General features: G+C 50.8%; 1 protein-coding gene across 50 annotated transcripts in view; it reads left to right on the forward strand.

Annotated features, from left to right (window-relative positions):
- DMBT1 (deleted in malignant brain tumors 1) overlaps window positions 1-12,664 on the forward strand; it is an 84,090-nt gene extending 71,426 nt beyond the window's left edge. For all 50 annotated transcript variants that reach the window (XM_042238760.1, XM_060404793.1, XM_042238786.1 and 47 more), the window contains 5 exons: window positions 1,492-1,700; window positions 2,789-2,973; window positions 9,069-9,457; window positions 10,051-10,319; window positions 12,107-12,664. In XM_042238760.1, the coding sequence (XP_042094694.1) occupies window positions 1,492-1,700; window positions 2,789-2,973; window positions 9,069-9,457; window positions 10,051-10,319; window positions 12,107-12,273 (1,219 nt within the window). In that variant the 3' untranslated portion in view covers window positions 12,274-12,664. The remainder of the gene's footprint in view (window positions 1-1,491; window positions 1,701-2,788; window positions 2,974-9,068; window positions 9,458-10,050; window positions 10,320-12,106) is intronic.
- The last annotated feature ends 1,180 nt before the right edge of the window (window positions 12,665-13,844 follow it).

The following is a 13,844-nucleotide window of genomic DNA, read 5'->3' on the forward strand; positions in this document are numbered from 1 at the left end:
AGAAGCAGCCGCGGAGGGGATGCCAGGATCAGAGTCCTGGGTCAAATTGCAGGCCTGTCACTACTTTGCTGCGTGACCTCAGGAAATCATTTAACTCTCCTGAGCCTCAAAAGAGGATAATAAAATACCCACTCCCCTCCCTTCCTGGTTCCTGGGAAAGTCACAGGAGAAATATATGAAAATACTTGGGCAAACCAATGGGAGGGATTATTGTTAGAAGTAGTAATAGCACAAAGAATCCTATTAACAACCACACTAGTTTTTCTGAACTCTTTTCTCTCGGCTCCCTCTTTCTTGGGGGAGTGGTTTCTGGCAGAAGAGGAATAATTCCTGTGGCAGAGCATAGGTTATCTGTTGCTCATCCAATGAAGGGTGGGAATCCTTGTTTTAAGCAGAGGAGACAACATCAGAACCACTGGGATATATGATTGGCTCAAGGGGCGGGGGTGACCACACAGAGACACCAATAGCTTGTAGAGTCCTGGAAAGCGGTACCATCATTTTTTCTCTAACGGTCACCACTGAACAAAGTAGTTTTTTCTCTAGATTTCTGATTGTAGTGGCCTGGGAGTTTCTGCCTTGGAAATTCGTGTGGAGTTTTGCAAAAGATATGATGCTATGTTAATCTCTTCATCATTACTATTCATTTGGGGGATTGTACTTAAAGCTCATGAAGTTCTACAGAGGAAGGTTGACCGTGACTAGTTCTGAGCCAGCATCTTAATAACAATGATCACCATTTGTGGCATTTTAGGAAGGCACTTTCCACTGTTGGAGCCTCATGATCGCTCTCTTTAGTATACTTGCATTGGGAGATTTCACCTTTATAAATAAGAAATCTGAGCTGCAGAGAGGTTATCTGACTTGCCCAGTATTTATTTGTTCAATTATTTGTTTCTGTCACTATGAATTCATGGATTTTAAGAAAAAAATTCTATGGGAAACTGGGGTCTTTTTGATCAAAGAAAAAGTTGAAGGTGGGATGTCATTCTTTCTTACGAACTGTGAAGGGCTGTCAAAAGAGCAGCTGTAGATTTCATATGCATGACCCCAAAAGGCAGGACTAAGAGCGATGTATGGAGGTCATGGGAGGATGAACCTCCACTGGATTTAAGAAAGTCTAACAAACTGGTGGTTACCAGTGGGGAGAGGGGTTGAGGGAGGGGCACTTGGGGTAGGGGATGAAAAGGTACAAACCATGATGTAGAAAACAAACTACAAGGCTCTATGGTATCAATACAGCCCAGGGAGGAGAGCCAATATCTTTTAAATAAGTGTATATGGAGTATAGCCTTTAAATATTGTAATCACTATATTTACACCCATAATGTGTAATATTATACACTGACTCTACTCCGGTAAAAAATGAAAGTCTATTCCTTTCGATTATTAATTTTGTTGAAGTTTCTGGCTTAGAGATGTAACACCTCTGACCGCCGGCATCAAATCCTGGCTGAAAGTGAAGCCAGACTGTGCCTTCCATCTCTGCAGGCTGGAAGGCGGCTGTAACTACGATTACATCGAAGTGTACGACGGCCCCCACCACAGTTCCCAGCTGCTCGCCCGGGTTTGTGACGGGGCAAGGGATTCCTTCACCTCATCGTCCAACTTCATTTCCATCCGCTTCATCAGCGACACCTCCGTCACCAAGAGAGGGTTCTCAGCTGAATACTTCTCCATTCCTTCCAATGGGAACACGAGTAAGTCCTCGCCCATCCGGGGTGACGCCTCTGAGCGCCTTTGGTAGCTCAGCCATCCCAGGGCTGTGGAAGGAGAAACAAGAGCCGCCCCGTCAGGTCATCAAGGCTTGGTGTGGGGCAGAAGGGGGCCAAGAGCAAGGGGTCTGGGGACTCCGGCTCCCCAGGACTGGCTGATGGGTGGTGGGTTGGCCTTTCTGTGGTCAGCAGAGACAAAGCAGAAGGGGCGAGAGGATGCTGTCATCAGACGGTGAGATGTCAGTGCCAAGGGCAGAGGGGACCACCTGGCTTGAGACCTTGTGGCCTTCCCAGAGTGTGGGACACTGTGGCCTTGTTCTGAGACCTAGCACATTTGGCTGATTCCTGAAAGTAGTCTGAGCTGCTCTCTCAGCCACGTCCAGCAGAGGCTGGCGGCCACGGTTGGATCTGTTAAATGGACTGATGTACAGATTGACCAGGGGCTGGGCAAGGAGATGTGCTGGCTATCTTTGTGGTCAGGATTTTAAGCACTGACCTGCCCTTAGCTGCAGGACCTATACTAAGTCCATAGCTAAGGATGTTGATTTCCCAACATCCCTGAAAGTTGCCCCAAGTGTTACTCTGTGTGTGTGTGTTTGTGTGTCAGTCACTTAGCTGTGTCTGACTCTTTGCAATGCCATGGACTGTAGCTCATCAGACTCCTCTGTCCATGGGATTCTCCAGGCAAGAATACTAGAGTGGGTTGCCATTCCCTTCTCCAGGGGATCTTCCCCACTCAGTCATCGAACCTGAGTCTTCCGCAATGTGGGCAGATTCTTCACCATCTGAGCCACCAGCGAGGCCCAAGTGCTATCCTACCAAAAGGATAAATGGCAACCTGGCAGAAACATTTTGTTGTTTTGCATCTTGCCTCCATTTCTCCATCAGAGGAACCCTAGTCCCTGTGCCCTTATAGGGGTCTCAGGAGAATGAAACTGACTTGAGCTCCAGGGCATTTGGGGGTGTGGTGAGCTGTGTCCACAGGAAGACCATGTGTCAGCCATCTCAGTCTTTTTCTGTGGGCTTAGCGGGAGGTGTGCTGACTGACTGCACCGTCTGCCTTTGGCCCCCAGAGCTGCTTTGCCTGCAAAATCACATGCAAGCCAATGTGAAGACGAGCTACCTCCAATCCCTGGGCTACTCTGCCAGGGACCTTGCCATTCCCGGCTCGGACACAAGCTACCAGTGTCAGCCCCAGATTACGTCAAGCCAGGTGACATTCATGATTCCCTACTCTGGCTGCGGCACCACCCAGCAGGTAAGCCTGGAGCCTCCCCCCACCTCCTGCCAAGCAAGCTTTCTTAGCAACGGCTGCTATGCTTTGGAAATCCTGGGGACCCAGAAAACATGGCTGTGGTATAACCAGAACATAATCTGGGTGAGGATATAAATGTGTTCCTTGGTGTCATGATGTGGCTGCAGCCACGTTCAAACAGAAAAAGAAGGTCAGTGGGGAGTTTTCTCCCACAGTGTCCAGCAGAGACGGTGCCTGGTAGGCTGCCATCAGGTCAGCAAGAACAGTAGCAACTCCCAGAGGCAGTTCCAGGTTTTGAAGGTCCTAGAGCTTACATAGGTCGAGGTTGGGGTGGGTGAGAGGGATGGGTGCCTCCTTTGTGGAAAGAACGCAAGCATATCTTACTTTTAGAAATCTTACAGAAACGCATGGTGGTGCCAGCGCATTGCTGACCCCTGGGAGGACCTGTGCATGGGGTTGGGGTGGGGATGGGGGTGCTGAAGCCTAAACTTAATTGTTTTTAGTCGCTAAGTCGTGTCCAGCTCTCATGAACTATAGCCCACCAGGCTCCTCTGTCCATGGGATTCTCCAGGCAAGAATATTAGAATGGGTTGCCATTTCCTTCTCCGGGGGATTTTCCTCATCCAAGCATCAAACCCAGACAGATGCTTTTTACAACTGAGCCGCCAGGGAAGCCCTTAAGCTTATTAGCTTCACAATACATCCGCCTCTGCAGGTGCCACTTGTTGGACTGTCACCACCTAGGGTGACCAGCTGTCTTGGTTGACCTGGGGCTTGGCCAATTTTAGTGAGGAGAAGTCCCATGTCCCGGGAAACTCCTCGATCCTGTCACCCTACAAGTGACAGACCCTGAAATTAGTCCCTGTAAAACTCCTGAAGTCCTCCAGCAACAAGATACAAGCAACAAGCCTCCCCTCATTGTCATCCCACTTGAAAAGCAGGGAAACTGGGCTTCCAGGAGTCAAGCAGGTTGCCCAAGGCTCCTTAGCCAGGTAGGTAGTGACAGGGCTGACGTCAGACTCCGAGAATCTCAAAAATGTGGCAATGGGTGAAAGAAGGCAGGCATGCCAGATCCCCTGCCCTGTGATTCCATTTCTGCAAAGCTTAGAAATGGAGAGTCAGTGTGTGATGGGCCAGCCTGGTGGGGGCGATGCCTGCAAAAGGCAGATGAAGCTCTGGGATTATGAGAATGTCGGGCCTCTTACTGCCAGCAGTATAGGGGGGATGATGAGTATAGCCCTGCTGGCACTCTTGGAGTTGTTGCATTTAACTCCATGCAAATTTATTTCAAACTCTCCATTCTAGTTCTGAATTTTTGAGTGCCACCAAAGTAACCACTTCCAGATCTTGTCTTTCAGGGAACAGTTCAGTTCAGTTCAGTTCAGTCACTCAGTCATGTCTGACTCTTTGCAACCCCATGAACTGCAGCACGCCAGGCCTCCCTGTCCATCACCAACTCCCAGGGTCCACCCAAACCCATGTCCATTGAGTCGGTGATGTCATCCAACCATCTCATCCTCTGTCATCCCCTTCTCCTCCTGCCTTCACTCTTTCCCAGCATCAGGGTCTTTTCTAATGAGTCAGCTCTTTGCATCAGGTGGCCAAAATATTGGAGGTTCAGCTTCAACATCAGTCCCTCCAATGAACACCCAGGACTGATCTCCTTTAGGATGGACTGGTTGGATCTCCTTGCAGTCCAAGGGACTCTCAAGAGTCTTCTCCAACATCACAGTTCAAAAGCATCAATTCTTCAGCACTCAGCTTTCTTTATAGTCCAACTCTCACATCCATACATGACAACTGGAAAAACCATAGCCTTGACTAGACGGACCTTTGTTGACAAGGTAATGTCTCTGCTTTGCAATATGCTGTCTAGGTTGGTCATAATTTTCCTTTCAAGGAGTAAATGTCCTTTAATTTCATGGCTGCAAGCACCATCTGCAGTGATTTTGGAGCCCCCCAAAATAAAGTCAGCCACTGTTTCCCCATCTATTTGCCATGAAGTGATGGGACTAGATGCCATGATCTTAGTTTTCTGAATGTTGCGCTTAAGCCAACTTTTTCACTGTCCTCTTTCACTTTCATCAAGAGGCTCTTTAGTTCTTCACTTTCTGCCATAAGGGTGGTGTCATCCGCCTATCTGAGGTTTTTGGTATTTCTCCCAACAATCTTGATTCCAGCTTGTGCTGCACTCAGCCCAGCGTTTCTCATGATGTCAAGGAACAGACACAGAGCAAATGCAGGTTTGTTGTTGTTTAGTTACTGGATCATGTCCGATTCTTTGGGGACCCCAGGGACTGTAGGCCCCAGGCTCCTCTGTCCATGGGATTTCCCAGGCGAGAATACTGGAGTGGGTTGCCATTTCCTACTCTAGGGGATCTTCTTGACCCAGAGATCCAACCTGCGTCTCCAGCATTCACAGGTGGATTCTGTACCATGGAGCCACCTAGGAAGTTTTTTATTAGGTTTAGTCTGCAGCGAAAATACAGCCTGAAATGCTCAAATGTGTACAGTGTGTGTGACACACACGATCAGAGGGTGTGTCAGTCACCAAAGACATTCTGCCCATTTGCTGTGTGCCAGGCAAGGGGCCATGAGGGTGCTATGCCTTGTCTGTTCCAGTCACAAGGAACAGTGACAGAGACAGGGGACTCTCGACTAGCTAACCAGATGAGCCTGTGGGCGGCAGACGGGTGCCTGGGCCCGAGGGTCTGCAGTCAACACTGCGGTCACCCAGCTCCCATCGGATCTCTTTCTGGGAGGACCTGAGTGGGTCATGGAGGCATAAGTGCAGAGAAGCGTACAGATGAGTCACGCCCTGCAAACACTCTAGTCCACCTGGCTTTTACATTTTGCAAATCAGTCATGTTGGATTCTGGTTTGTCCTGAGTTTAGTCAGTGGGAGTCGGTCCGCCACAGACAACCACCCTTCCTGGCTCCAAATGTACAGCCTGGAGCCTCTGATGTCTGGGCTATTCCATCTGTGTTCTTTCATTTCTGTTAGGAGATGCCAAGGCCACAGGGCAGCCCCAGTCTTCTAACCTGGATGGTCGTGGGCTGCATAGGTTAATTCTTATTCTTCTGCTTATTTAAATACCTGTATCCTCTACAAACCATGCCTCCAAGGCAGGCCCACATTTCCTTCATCTTTGCCACAGCCTACGCCCCTTGGTGCAGAGCCTAAGCCTTTATAATCAGATTACTAACAGCTGGTTTGTGTGCCAGACACTGAACTCTGAGTTTCAACGAGACTTTCAAAATTCTTGAGACAACCTTTATTCCCATTTAATCAAGAGGAAACAGAGGCTTACAGAGGTTAAGCCACTTGCTCAAGGCCACATGGTCACGAGCCGAGATTCAAAGACAGGATAGTGTGATCTGTAGCTGAAACTTTCTGCATCTCCTCCAGGTACCCTGTTTAGGCGGTGTTGGGCAAATGTAGAGGCCAGGACAGCCTGCCCTCCCCGTCCATCCCATGCCTTGCACAGTGTGGGCGTGCGTGCTTCGTCACTTCAGTAGTGTTCGACTCTTTGTGACCCCTTGGACTGCAGCCCACCAGGCTCTTCTGTCCATGGGATTTCTCGGGCGAAAATACTGGAGTACGTTGCCATGCTGTCATCCAGGGGATCTCCCCAGCCCAGGGATCGAACCCACCTCTCTTGCATCTCCTGCATTGGCAGGCGGGTTCCTTACCCCTAGTGCCACCTGGGCGGATGTCTAATAATGAATTTTAATTTAAAGTCAGAACTGCTTCTTATGATCAAGAACTAAACCCTCATGCCACGTGGCTTGGTGTGCATTCAGAATCTAGCTTGAGCATGGAAACCAGAGACAAATATGGATTCAAAAACACTCCCATGTGTATGTCCAAACTGAAGACACTTCAGTTCAGCTTTGAAGGAGTAACAGGATGACAACATTTATGTGGTTTATTGTGCTGATCACTGGCACGCCAATATAAAGTTCCTCATTTTTTAAAAGAAAATGTAAATACAGCGTACTTCCCATAGAGGCTTCCCTGGTAGCTCAGGTGGTAAAGAATCTGCCTGGAATGTAGGAGACTGGGGTTTAATCCCTGGGTCCAGAAGATCCCCTGGAGAAGGGAATGGTTTCCTGCTCCAGTATTCTTGCCATGGACAAGAGGAGCCTGGTGAACTATAGTCCACATGGTTGCAACGAGTCAGACACAACTGAGCGAGTAACAGTTCCCATGGAGGCCTGGAAGGCATAGAGCCCCTTCTAGGTTCTTCTCCAGACCTGAGGCCAAAGTGCAGGCTCTGGCATCCCCTGCAGCCCAGAGACTCGTTCTGACAGGAAAAAAGGGAAACCAAGGTGAGAGAAGAGGCAAGGTTCCCCCAGCAGCAAAACCACTTTGAAAGTGAAAGTGACATTGCTCAGTCGTGTCCGACTCTTTGTGACCCCATGGACTGTAGCCTACTAGGCTCCTCTGTCCATGGGCTTTTCCAGGCAAGAGTACTGGAGTGGGCTGCCATTTCCTTCTCCACTAAAACCACTTTAGTTACTTGTTAAACTTTTCTCTTTTCACAAGTCTTTCTGGAAGGGACTAACTCAGAGCTGAGCTCTGCAACTTCAGATATGGAGTGAAAGCCTCTGCAACACATGCTGTTCTAAAGAATAATTATATTTAGGTTGTACAAGTGCTGGCTTCAGAAGGGAACTTGTCTAATCTCCCAAATGGCCAGAAATGTACTTTTGTTCCTCACGGTGTACATGACTGTGACTCAACGACTCACTTTTTTTGTTGTTGACTCAGCCGCAGGGCATGTGGGACCACAGTTCCCTGACTAGGCACTGAACCTTCGCCCCCTGCATTGGAAGCACTGTCTTAACCACTGGACCACCAGGGAAGTCCCCCTTCCATTTTTTTTTTTAAGAGTAAGGTTGTCTTACATTTTACAAGGGCTTCTATCTAGGCCACTATTTTTGTGTCCATTCCTGCAAAGGCGCCCACAGCTGGTGGGAACTCGTACCAGGCAAGGTTCTGATCTTCACAGCATTTGGGAGGGAGCCCTCCCCCCTCCCCTGTCTCCACCTGGGAATGCTGCTCTTGTGCTCAGCTCACCTGCGGCCAGATGATCATGACCGTGGGGCTTCCAGGGGCACTTGTTCACTTGTGACCTTTTGGCCATTTGGGCTTGCTACTGCCAGTTCCATCCTTCTTTCATCACAGTACTTTTGCTGGGCTTCTATGCCCCAGGTCTTTCCTCCATTCCGTGAATTTTTATTGATGCTAATAATGCTATCATCAACACTACCAAGCTCTGGGAAAAGCGAGATGCTTAGACATCACCCTTTCCTTGAGTTGCTCACAGAGCATCAGGTTGCGAGACTCTTTTCCCTGGAGAGGTTGTTCTTACAAGACGTAAGCCCATCAAGCAGCATGAGAGACCTACTGCTGCTTCCTGAAAGGTGCAGTAGGAAATGGTGTTGTGGTTTGGGGAGCAGAGAGGCAAAGCATGATGGAAATGCTCCTGTGTTGCCATGGCGCCCACCCTGTACTCCATAAGAGCCTCTGGGGAGGTTCCTGCCCAGAGGTCAGAGAGCTGCCACGGCTATAAGTCTGGATCTCTGTTGCTTTGGGCTCCAGCAGCTTCAGACACCAAGCTGCAATAGCTACACACATCCCCACAGCACAGTGAAATCAAATCCCGCCAGCCGCCCCTCCCTCACAACTGCCTCCCTTTATTTCTCCCAGCAAGAGTGAGACTGAAACAGAACAGCCCGAAGGGCCCCGAGCCAGGAAGATCAAACTCAGCTTAGTCATACAGCCAGGGTAGGGGTCATCCAGACACACCCATCCTTCCTTGAGCAGCAGCTCCCGGGGGGACCACCAACCTCGTGGTCTGTATCATGAGGCAAAGGAAAGGGGAGGTGTGAAAGGAGGGAACCTTGCTGGGAAGTGTGTCTACCCCAGGTGACAGTAGCCATAGCGACAGATACCTCCCATCTCTCTGAGGCTTTGGGAGCATTTTGTAGTCTTGCAGCACCACTTCAATCTCCTCCTAACCCAAACCAGCAATGAGATGCCCTCAGTGGATGACATTTGCCTGAGTCTGCTCTCCTTCCTGCCCCTCCAGGTGGATAATGACACCATTACCTACTCCAACTTCCTCAAAGCGACTGCTTCAAGCGGCATCATTAACAGGAAGAGGGACCTCCAAATTCACGTCAGCTGCAAGATGCTCCAGAACACCTGGGTTAACACGATCTATGTTACTAATGACACCATCGAGGTTGAGAACATACAATATGGCAATTTTGATGTGAACATTTCCTTTTATACATCCTCTTCGTTCTTGTATCCGGTGACCAGCAGCCCATACTATGTGGACCTAAACCAGAATTTGTACCTTCAGGCTGAAATCCTCCATTCTAGAGCCTCCCTAGCCTTATTTGTGGACACCTGTGTGGCATCACCGAATCCTAATGACTTTACATCTTTGACCTACGATCTCATCCGGAGCGGGTAAGTAGCATCTTCTGGGAGTGGATTTCGGCCTTTACCTGATAAACGCATGCCCAGCTAGCCCAGAGTGCAAGGAAGGCAGACTGGGCTCCAGCAGCTCAGGCTTCAGCAGCCCAGGCTATCATTTCTGGGTATCTGGAGAACTCAGGGAGTTGTCAGTTGCCATCCAGCAGGTTAGCTGTAAAGTAAAATTAGACCAAGTGACTAAACTCCAGGCGAGCCTTAAGGTTCCAAAGATATGCATATAGCAGGAGCAACACTGATTTTGAAGCAGACTGCGGTTGAGAAACCAGCTCAGTGCCATGCTAGCTGCATCACCCTGGATGGAAAATCACACCTCTCTGAGCCAGTTTCCTCAGCCATCAGATGAGTGTAGTGAAGCCCTTATCCCAGTCTGTTGGGAAGGTTAAACAGGGGTAGATGGGGCAGTGGACAAAGAGCCTGCCCAGCAGGTGGCCCACAGGAGGGTTGTGAAAGGCAGCAGGTGGCCTGGTGACTGCCATCCTCCCCGGAGGACGTGCCGCGCATGGTTGGGTGGCGTGAGGAGCGCAGCGCCTTGCTGAGAGCTCACGGCGACTCCTCTGCTCCTCCAGGTGTGTGAAGGATGAGACCTACCGACCCTACCACCAGCCCTCGTCCAACATCGTCCGCTTCAAGTTCAGTTCCTTCCACTTCCTGAACCGCTTCCCCTCCGTGTACCTGAAGTGCAAGATGGTCGTGTGCAGGGCGTATGACCCCTTCTCCCGCTGCAACAGAGGCTGCATCGTGAGGGGTAAGAGGGACGTGAGCTCCTACCAGGAGAAGGTGGACGTCGTCCTGGGACCCATCCAGCTGCAGGCCTCGCCCCAGAAGAGGAAGCTGGGTAGGTGGCCCCCCTCCCATCCCACCATCTGCCTGGGCCCTGGACCGTGAACTGCAGGGACTCAGGCTGCTTTCGTGGGTGTCCTATTTCCCCTTGAATAGGGCACCTGTGCTATATGACACGGAGTCGATACAGAGTCGAACTAGACCTGGTTCCCATGTTCTTCCAAGGGCTTCTGGTCTGTGGGGGGATGCATGTGAGGGGTTTGGTCAAGACAGTTCTAACCTGGGACACAGCACACCTGACACCTTTATCCTGCGGGTTCTGAATACAAATCTCACACTCATCCATGAAACAAAAACGTTAATACTCTTAGGACTGCAGAGAGGGTTACATAAAACACCATTAGTTACACTGCTTTGGCCTCTGCCTGGTACAAGTCATTGGCTGCAAAGAGCAGTGACTTTGTTCCTATCATATTGTCATCAATGTTAACATTAATGATCACGTTATTACCTATGATGAGGACAAACTTTCCCCTCAGGGTCGTGACCTCAGGGTCCGTGCAGGGCCGTGTAGATGCAGGCAGGACTGGTTTATTCTGACAGCTCCCAGCGGTTGACCCTGGAGAAGCCATTCCGTGTTCTGCACCTGGAATGGGGAGCAGAGCTCCCCTGCTGTGCTGTTCTGTTGCGGGTGTGGATGAGGCTATGTTTGCAGAGGGATTCCCATCATTTCTGGTCCAGGCTGGGCCAGGTCAACAAATGTGGTGGCGTTAGTGATGGGGCAGCAGTAGCTGCCACAACCCCCCCTGAAGGCACAGGCTCCTCCTCACAGAGGTTCTTTGACAGTTCCCTCCCTCCCAGGGCCCAGACCCAGGCCCTGCCCTAGTCTGGCTGCTTCCAGGCTCTTCCCTCACATTTTCAGCATTCCGGGCATCTTTGTTGTTCAGTCGCTCAGTCGGGCACTGTCCTTCACTATCTCCCAGACCTTGCTCAAACTCGTGTCCGCTGGGTCGGTGAGGCCATCCGACCATCTCGTCTTCTCTCCTCCTGCATCCAATCTTTCCCAGCATCAGGGTCTTTTCCAATGAGTTGACTCTTTGTATCAGGTGGCCAAAGTATCGGAGCTTCAGTTTCAGCATCAGTCCTTCCAGTGAATACTCCAGGTTGATTTCCTTTAGGGTGGACTGGTGTGATCTTTGGAAGATCATCTCTGGAAGATCTATTGTGTGCCAGGAGATAGAACTAAATAAATCAAAACCCCTGCAGCTCCAGCAGGAGGAGACACAGCTCCATCATATGTCACCCGCCTTGAGGGGTGGAGCTACAGAGAGAAGGAAGGTGGGGCAGGGACCAGGCAAAGGGTGCCAATGGGGACCAATCTTATCTCTCCCCTCTCTCTATTCCCACTGACAGGGCAGTAACTTAAGTCCTGTGTCTCTCCCTCTTGCTGGGACTTTGTAGCCATTCCCAGATGGGGTCAAATGCCCCAACTCCCTCCTTTCACATCCATTAGGAGCCTTCAGCCAGAAAGACTATCCCAAAGCCCACCTCTGCCCTTCTGTTTAGAATCCTTCATAGCTCCTGAGAGCTGACAAGACACTGTGAAATCTCCCAGGGCTGATACTCAGCTGCCTTGAGGTGGGGGCAATCTGGCCTCACTTTCCTGAAAAGCACACCTCTCTTCCTTTATTTTTCTTCCCTCCCACCAAACGGTTCTGATTGCCATCACCGTGCCCTGGGACACCCCCCCCCCCCACACACACACACACCTAGCCCTTACTTGTCTCCCCTTCTCCTTCCCTGCTGGGCTCATCCTGACCCCGAGTCTCCTTTCCTTCCCAGACCGGCAGGTGGTGGACACGGAGGAGGAGACCAGCACCCACGGGAGCTACCACAGTGCCACCATTTTTGCCGGGGTCCTCGTGGTCATGGTCGTGGCTGTGGCAGCCTTCGCACTGGCGCGGAGAGTGCGGGCAGCCCGTGCCCAGCCTCCAAGCACTAAGATGTGAAGCAGGAGGACGCAGTGCTCAGACCCAAGTCCCCGTGCTCTGGAGTGCGTGAGGAGGGAAGAAACCAGTGTCCAGAGCTTGGTACCCAGAGCACATAACTGTGTTAAACTCTGGCCCAGTGCATGGTGGGGATGGACGGAGGAGGCGGGTGAGAACAATGAGCACAGGTTTCCTCCGAAACACAGGCTCGGCACAGGGACAAAATGTCAGGCAAGCAGGTCAGGGACCTAAAAATCCTGCCTGCAGCTGGGAGCTTACACACTAGGAGCACTCATTGTGGATAGAATTTCTTTTCTGACCTTTTAGGAACCAGATTCTTTGGCCTGTGGTGTATATATCTTAGCCTTTCCTTGTTATAGGGCAAGCTGAATAAAGAACTTTTTTCAAAGCAGCTGCCAGATTGGTCACTTGTTTCCGGGGCTGCACCCAGCATGGACCTCTTCGTGTTTGGTGGACGGCTAGAGGGGCTCCCGCAGGAATGGAAATGGCCATGGGGCCCTGCTCTGTAGTGACGCCAAGACTGAGGAGACTGTGGAGTGAGCAGTGGACAGACGGGACCAACACAGCTTCCCAGCCTTTTCCACTCACAGCCCTTGGGGGTCTTCATAGGCAAGGTGATCGTGGGTGGGCAGACTGCCACCTACCCCCACATCTGCCTGCCTCCCCTCCCAGGACACATTACAGCCTCTGTAGAAGAGCCTTGGGGACATTTCCTTCTTGCTACGAGTCCTTGATGGAGCAGGTAGTTTCAGGAGGCCGAGGCTGGCCTGAGGGTCAAGCTGGGACTGTGGGTTGAGAGGGTAAAATGTCAGGAACTTACAAGGGGTCACAGGAGAGAAACCAGCAGTGACCCTGGACACATCTCCTTCCTCCCATATGGTCTTCTGGGAGGTGTGAGGAGGAGAGTGGATTTGGTGGAGAGTCAGGGAATACAGGAAGTGGGAACCTTTGAAGTCTTTGTGAAGGCATCTCCCACCAGGCTGACAGGGGCCAGGCTGATGCTGCGGCAGAGGGTTGGCCATGTGGCCAGTAAAACCTCTGTCCTCTGTCCTTTGGCCAGTGGACCCTCATTTAAATCACTCTTGTTTGGGAGAAGGCCACTCACCTCTGCTTTCCTGGGACCTTCTCGGTTTAGCACAGCTCTCCTGTGTCCTGAGAACACTCTCTGTCCCCAACAAACTGGGAGGGTTAGTCTACCTAGACTTCTGGCAGCAGGGCTACAGGGGAGCTGGTGTCTAGCTTCCCATGACAACCACCAAAAGCAGATAGGCAGGAGATGGAGGCAGGAGACCAGGTCACAGTGCAGGGTCTAAGGTGGCTGCTACCCACCTTGGTCCCAGCACAGAGTTTGGGAGACCACCTGTGGCTCAGATCATTGGTCATTTTTGTGATTTTGGTCTCTAGGAGCTAAGAACAGATGGGTGAGAAAACTTGAGGTTTTGCTCTGGACAAGATCAAGACCCTGAGTTACAAAAGCATGTGGGCCTTTGCGGTGTGTGTGTGTGTGTCTCTGTGCATGCCTGTGTGTGTATGTGTGTGAGTGTGGATCTGGAGTGGTCTGGACACTGTCT

Source organism: Ovis aries, chromosome 22, assembly GCF_016772045.2.
Source record: "Ovis aries strain OAR_USU_Benz2616 breed Rambouillet chromosome 22, ARS-UI_Ramb_v3.0, whole genome shotgun sequence".
In the NCBI taxonomy this organism is placed as follows: domain Eukaryota; kingdom Metazoa; phylum Chordata; class Mammalia; order Artiodactyla; family Bovidae; genus Ovis; species Ovis aries.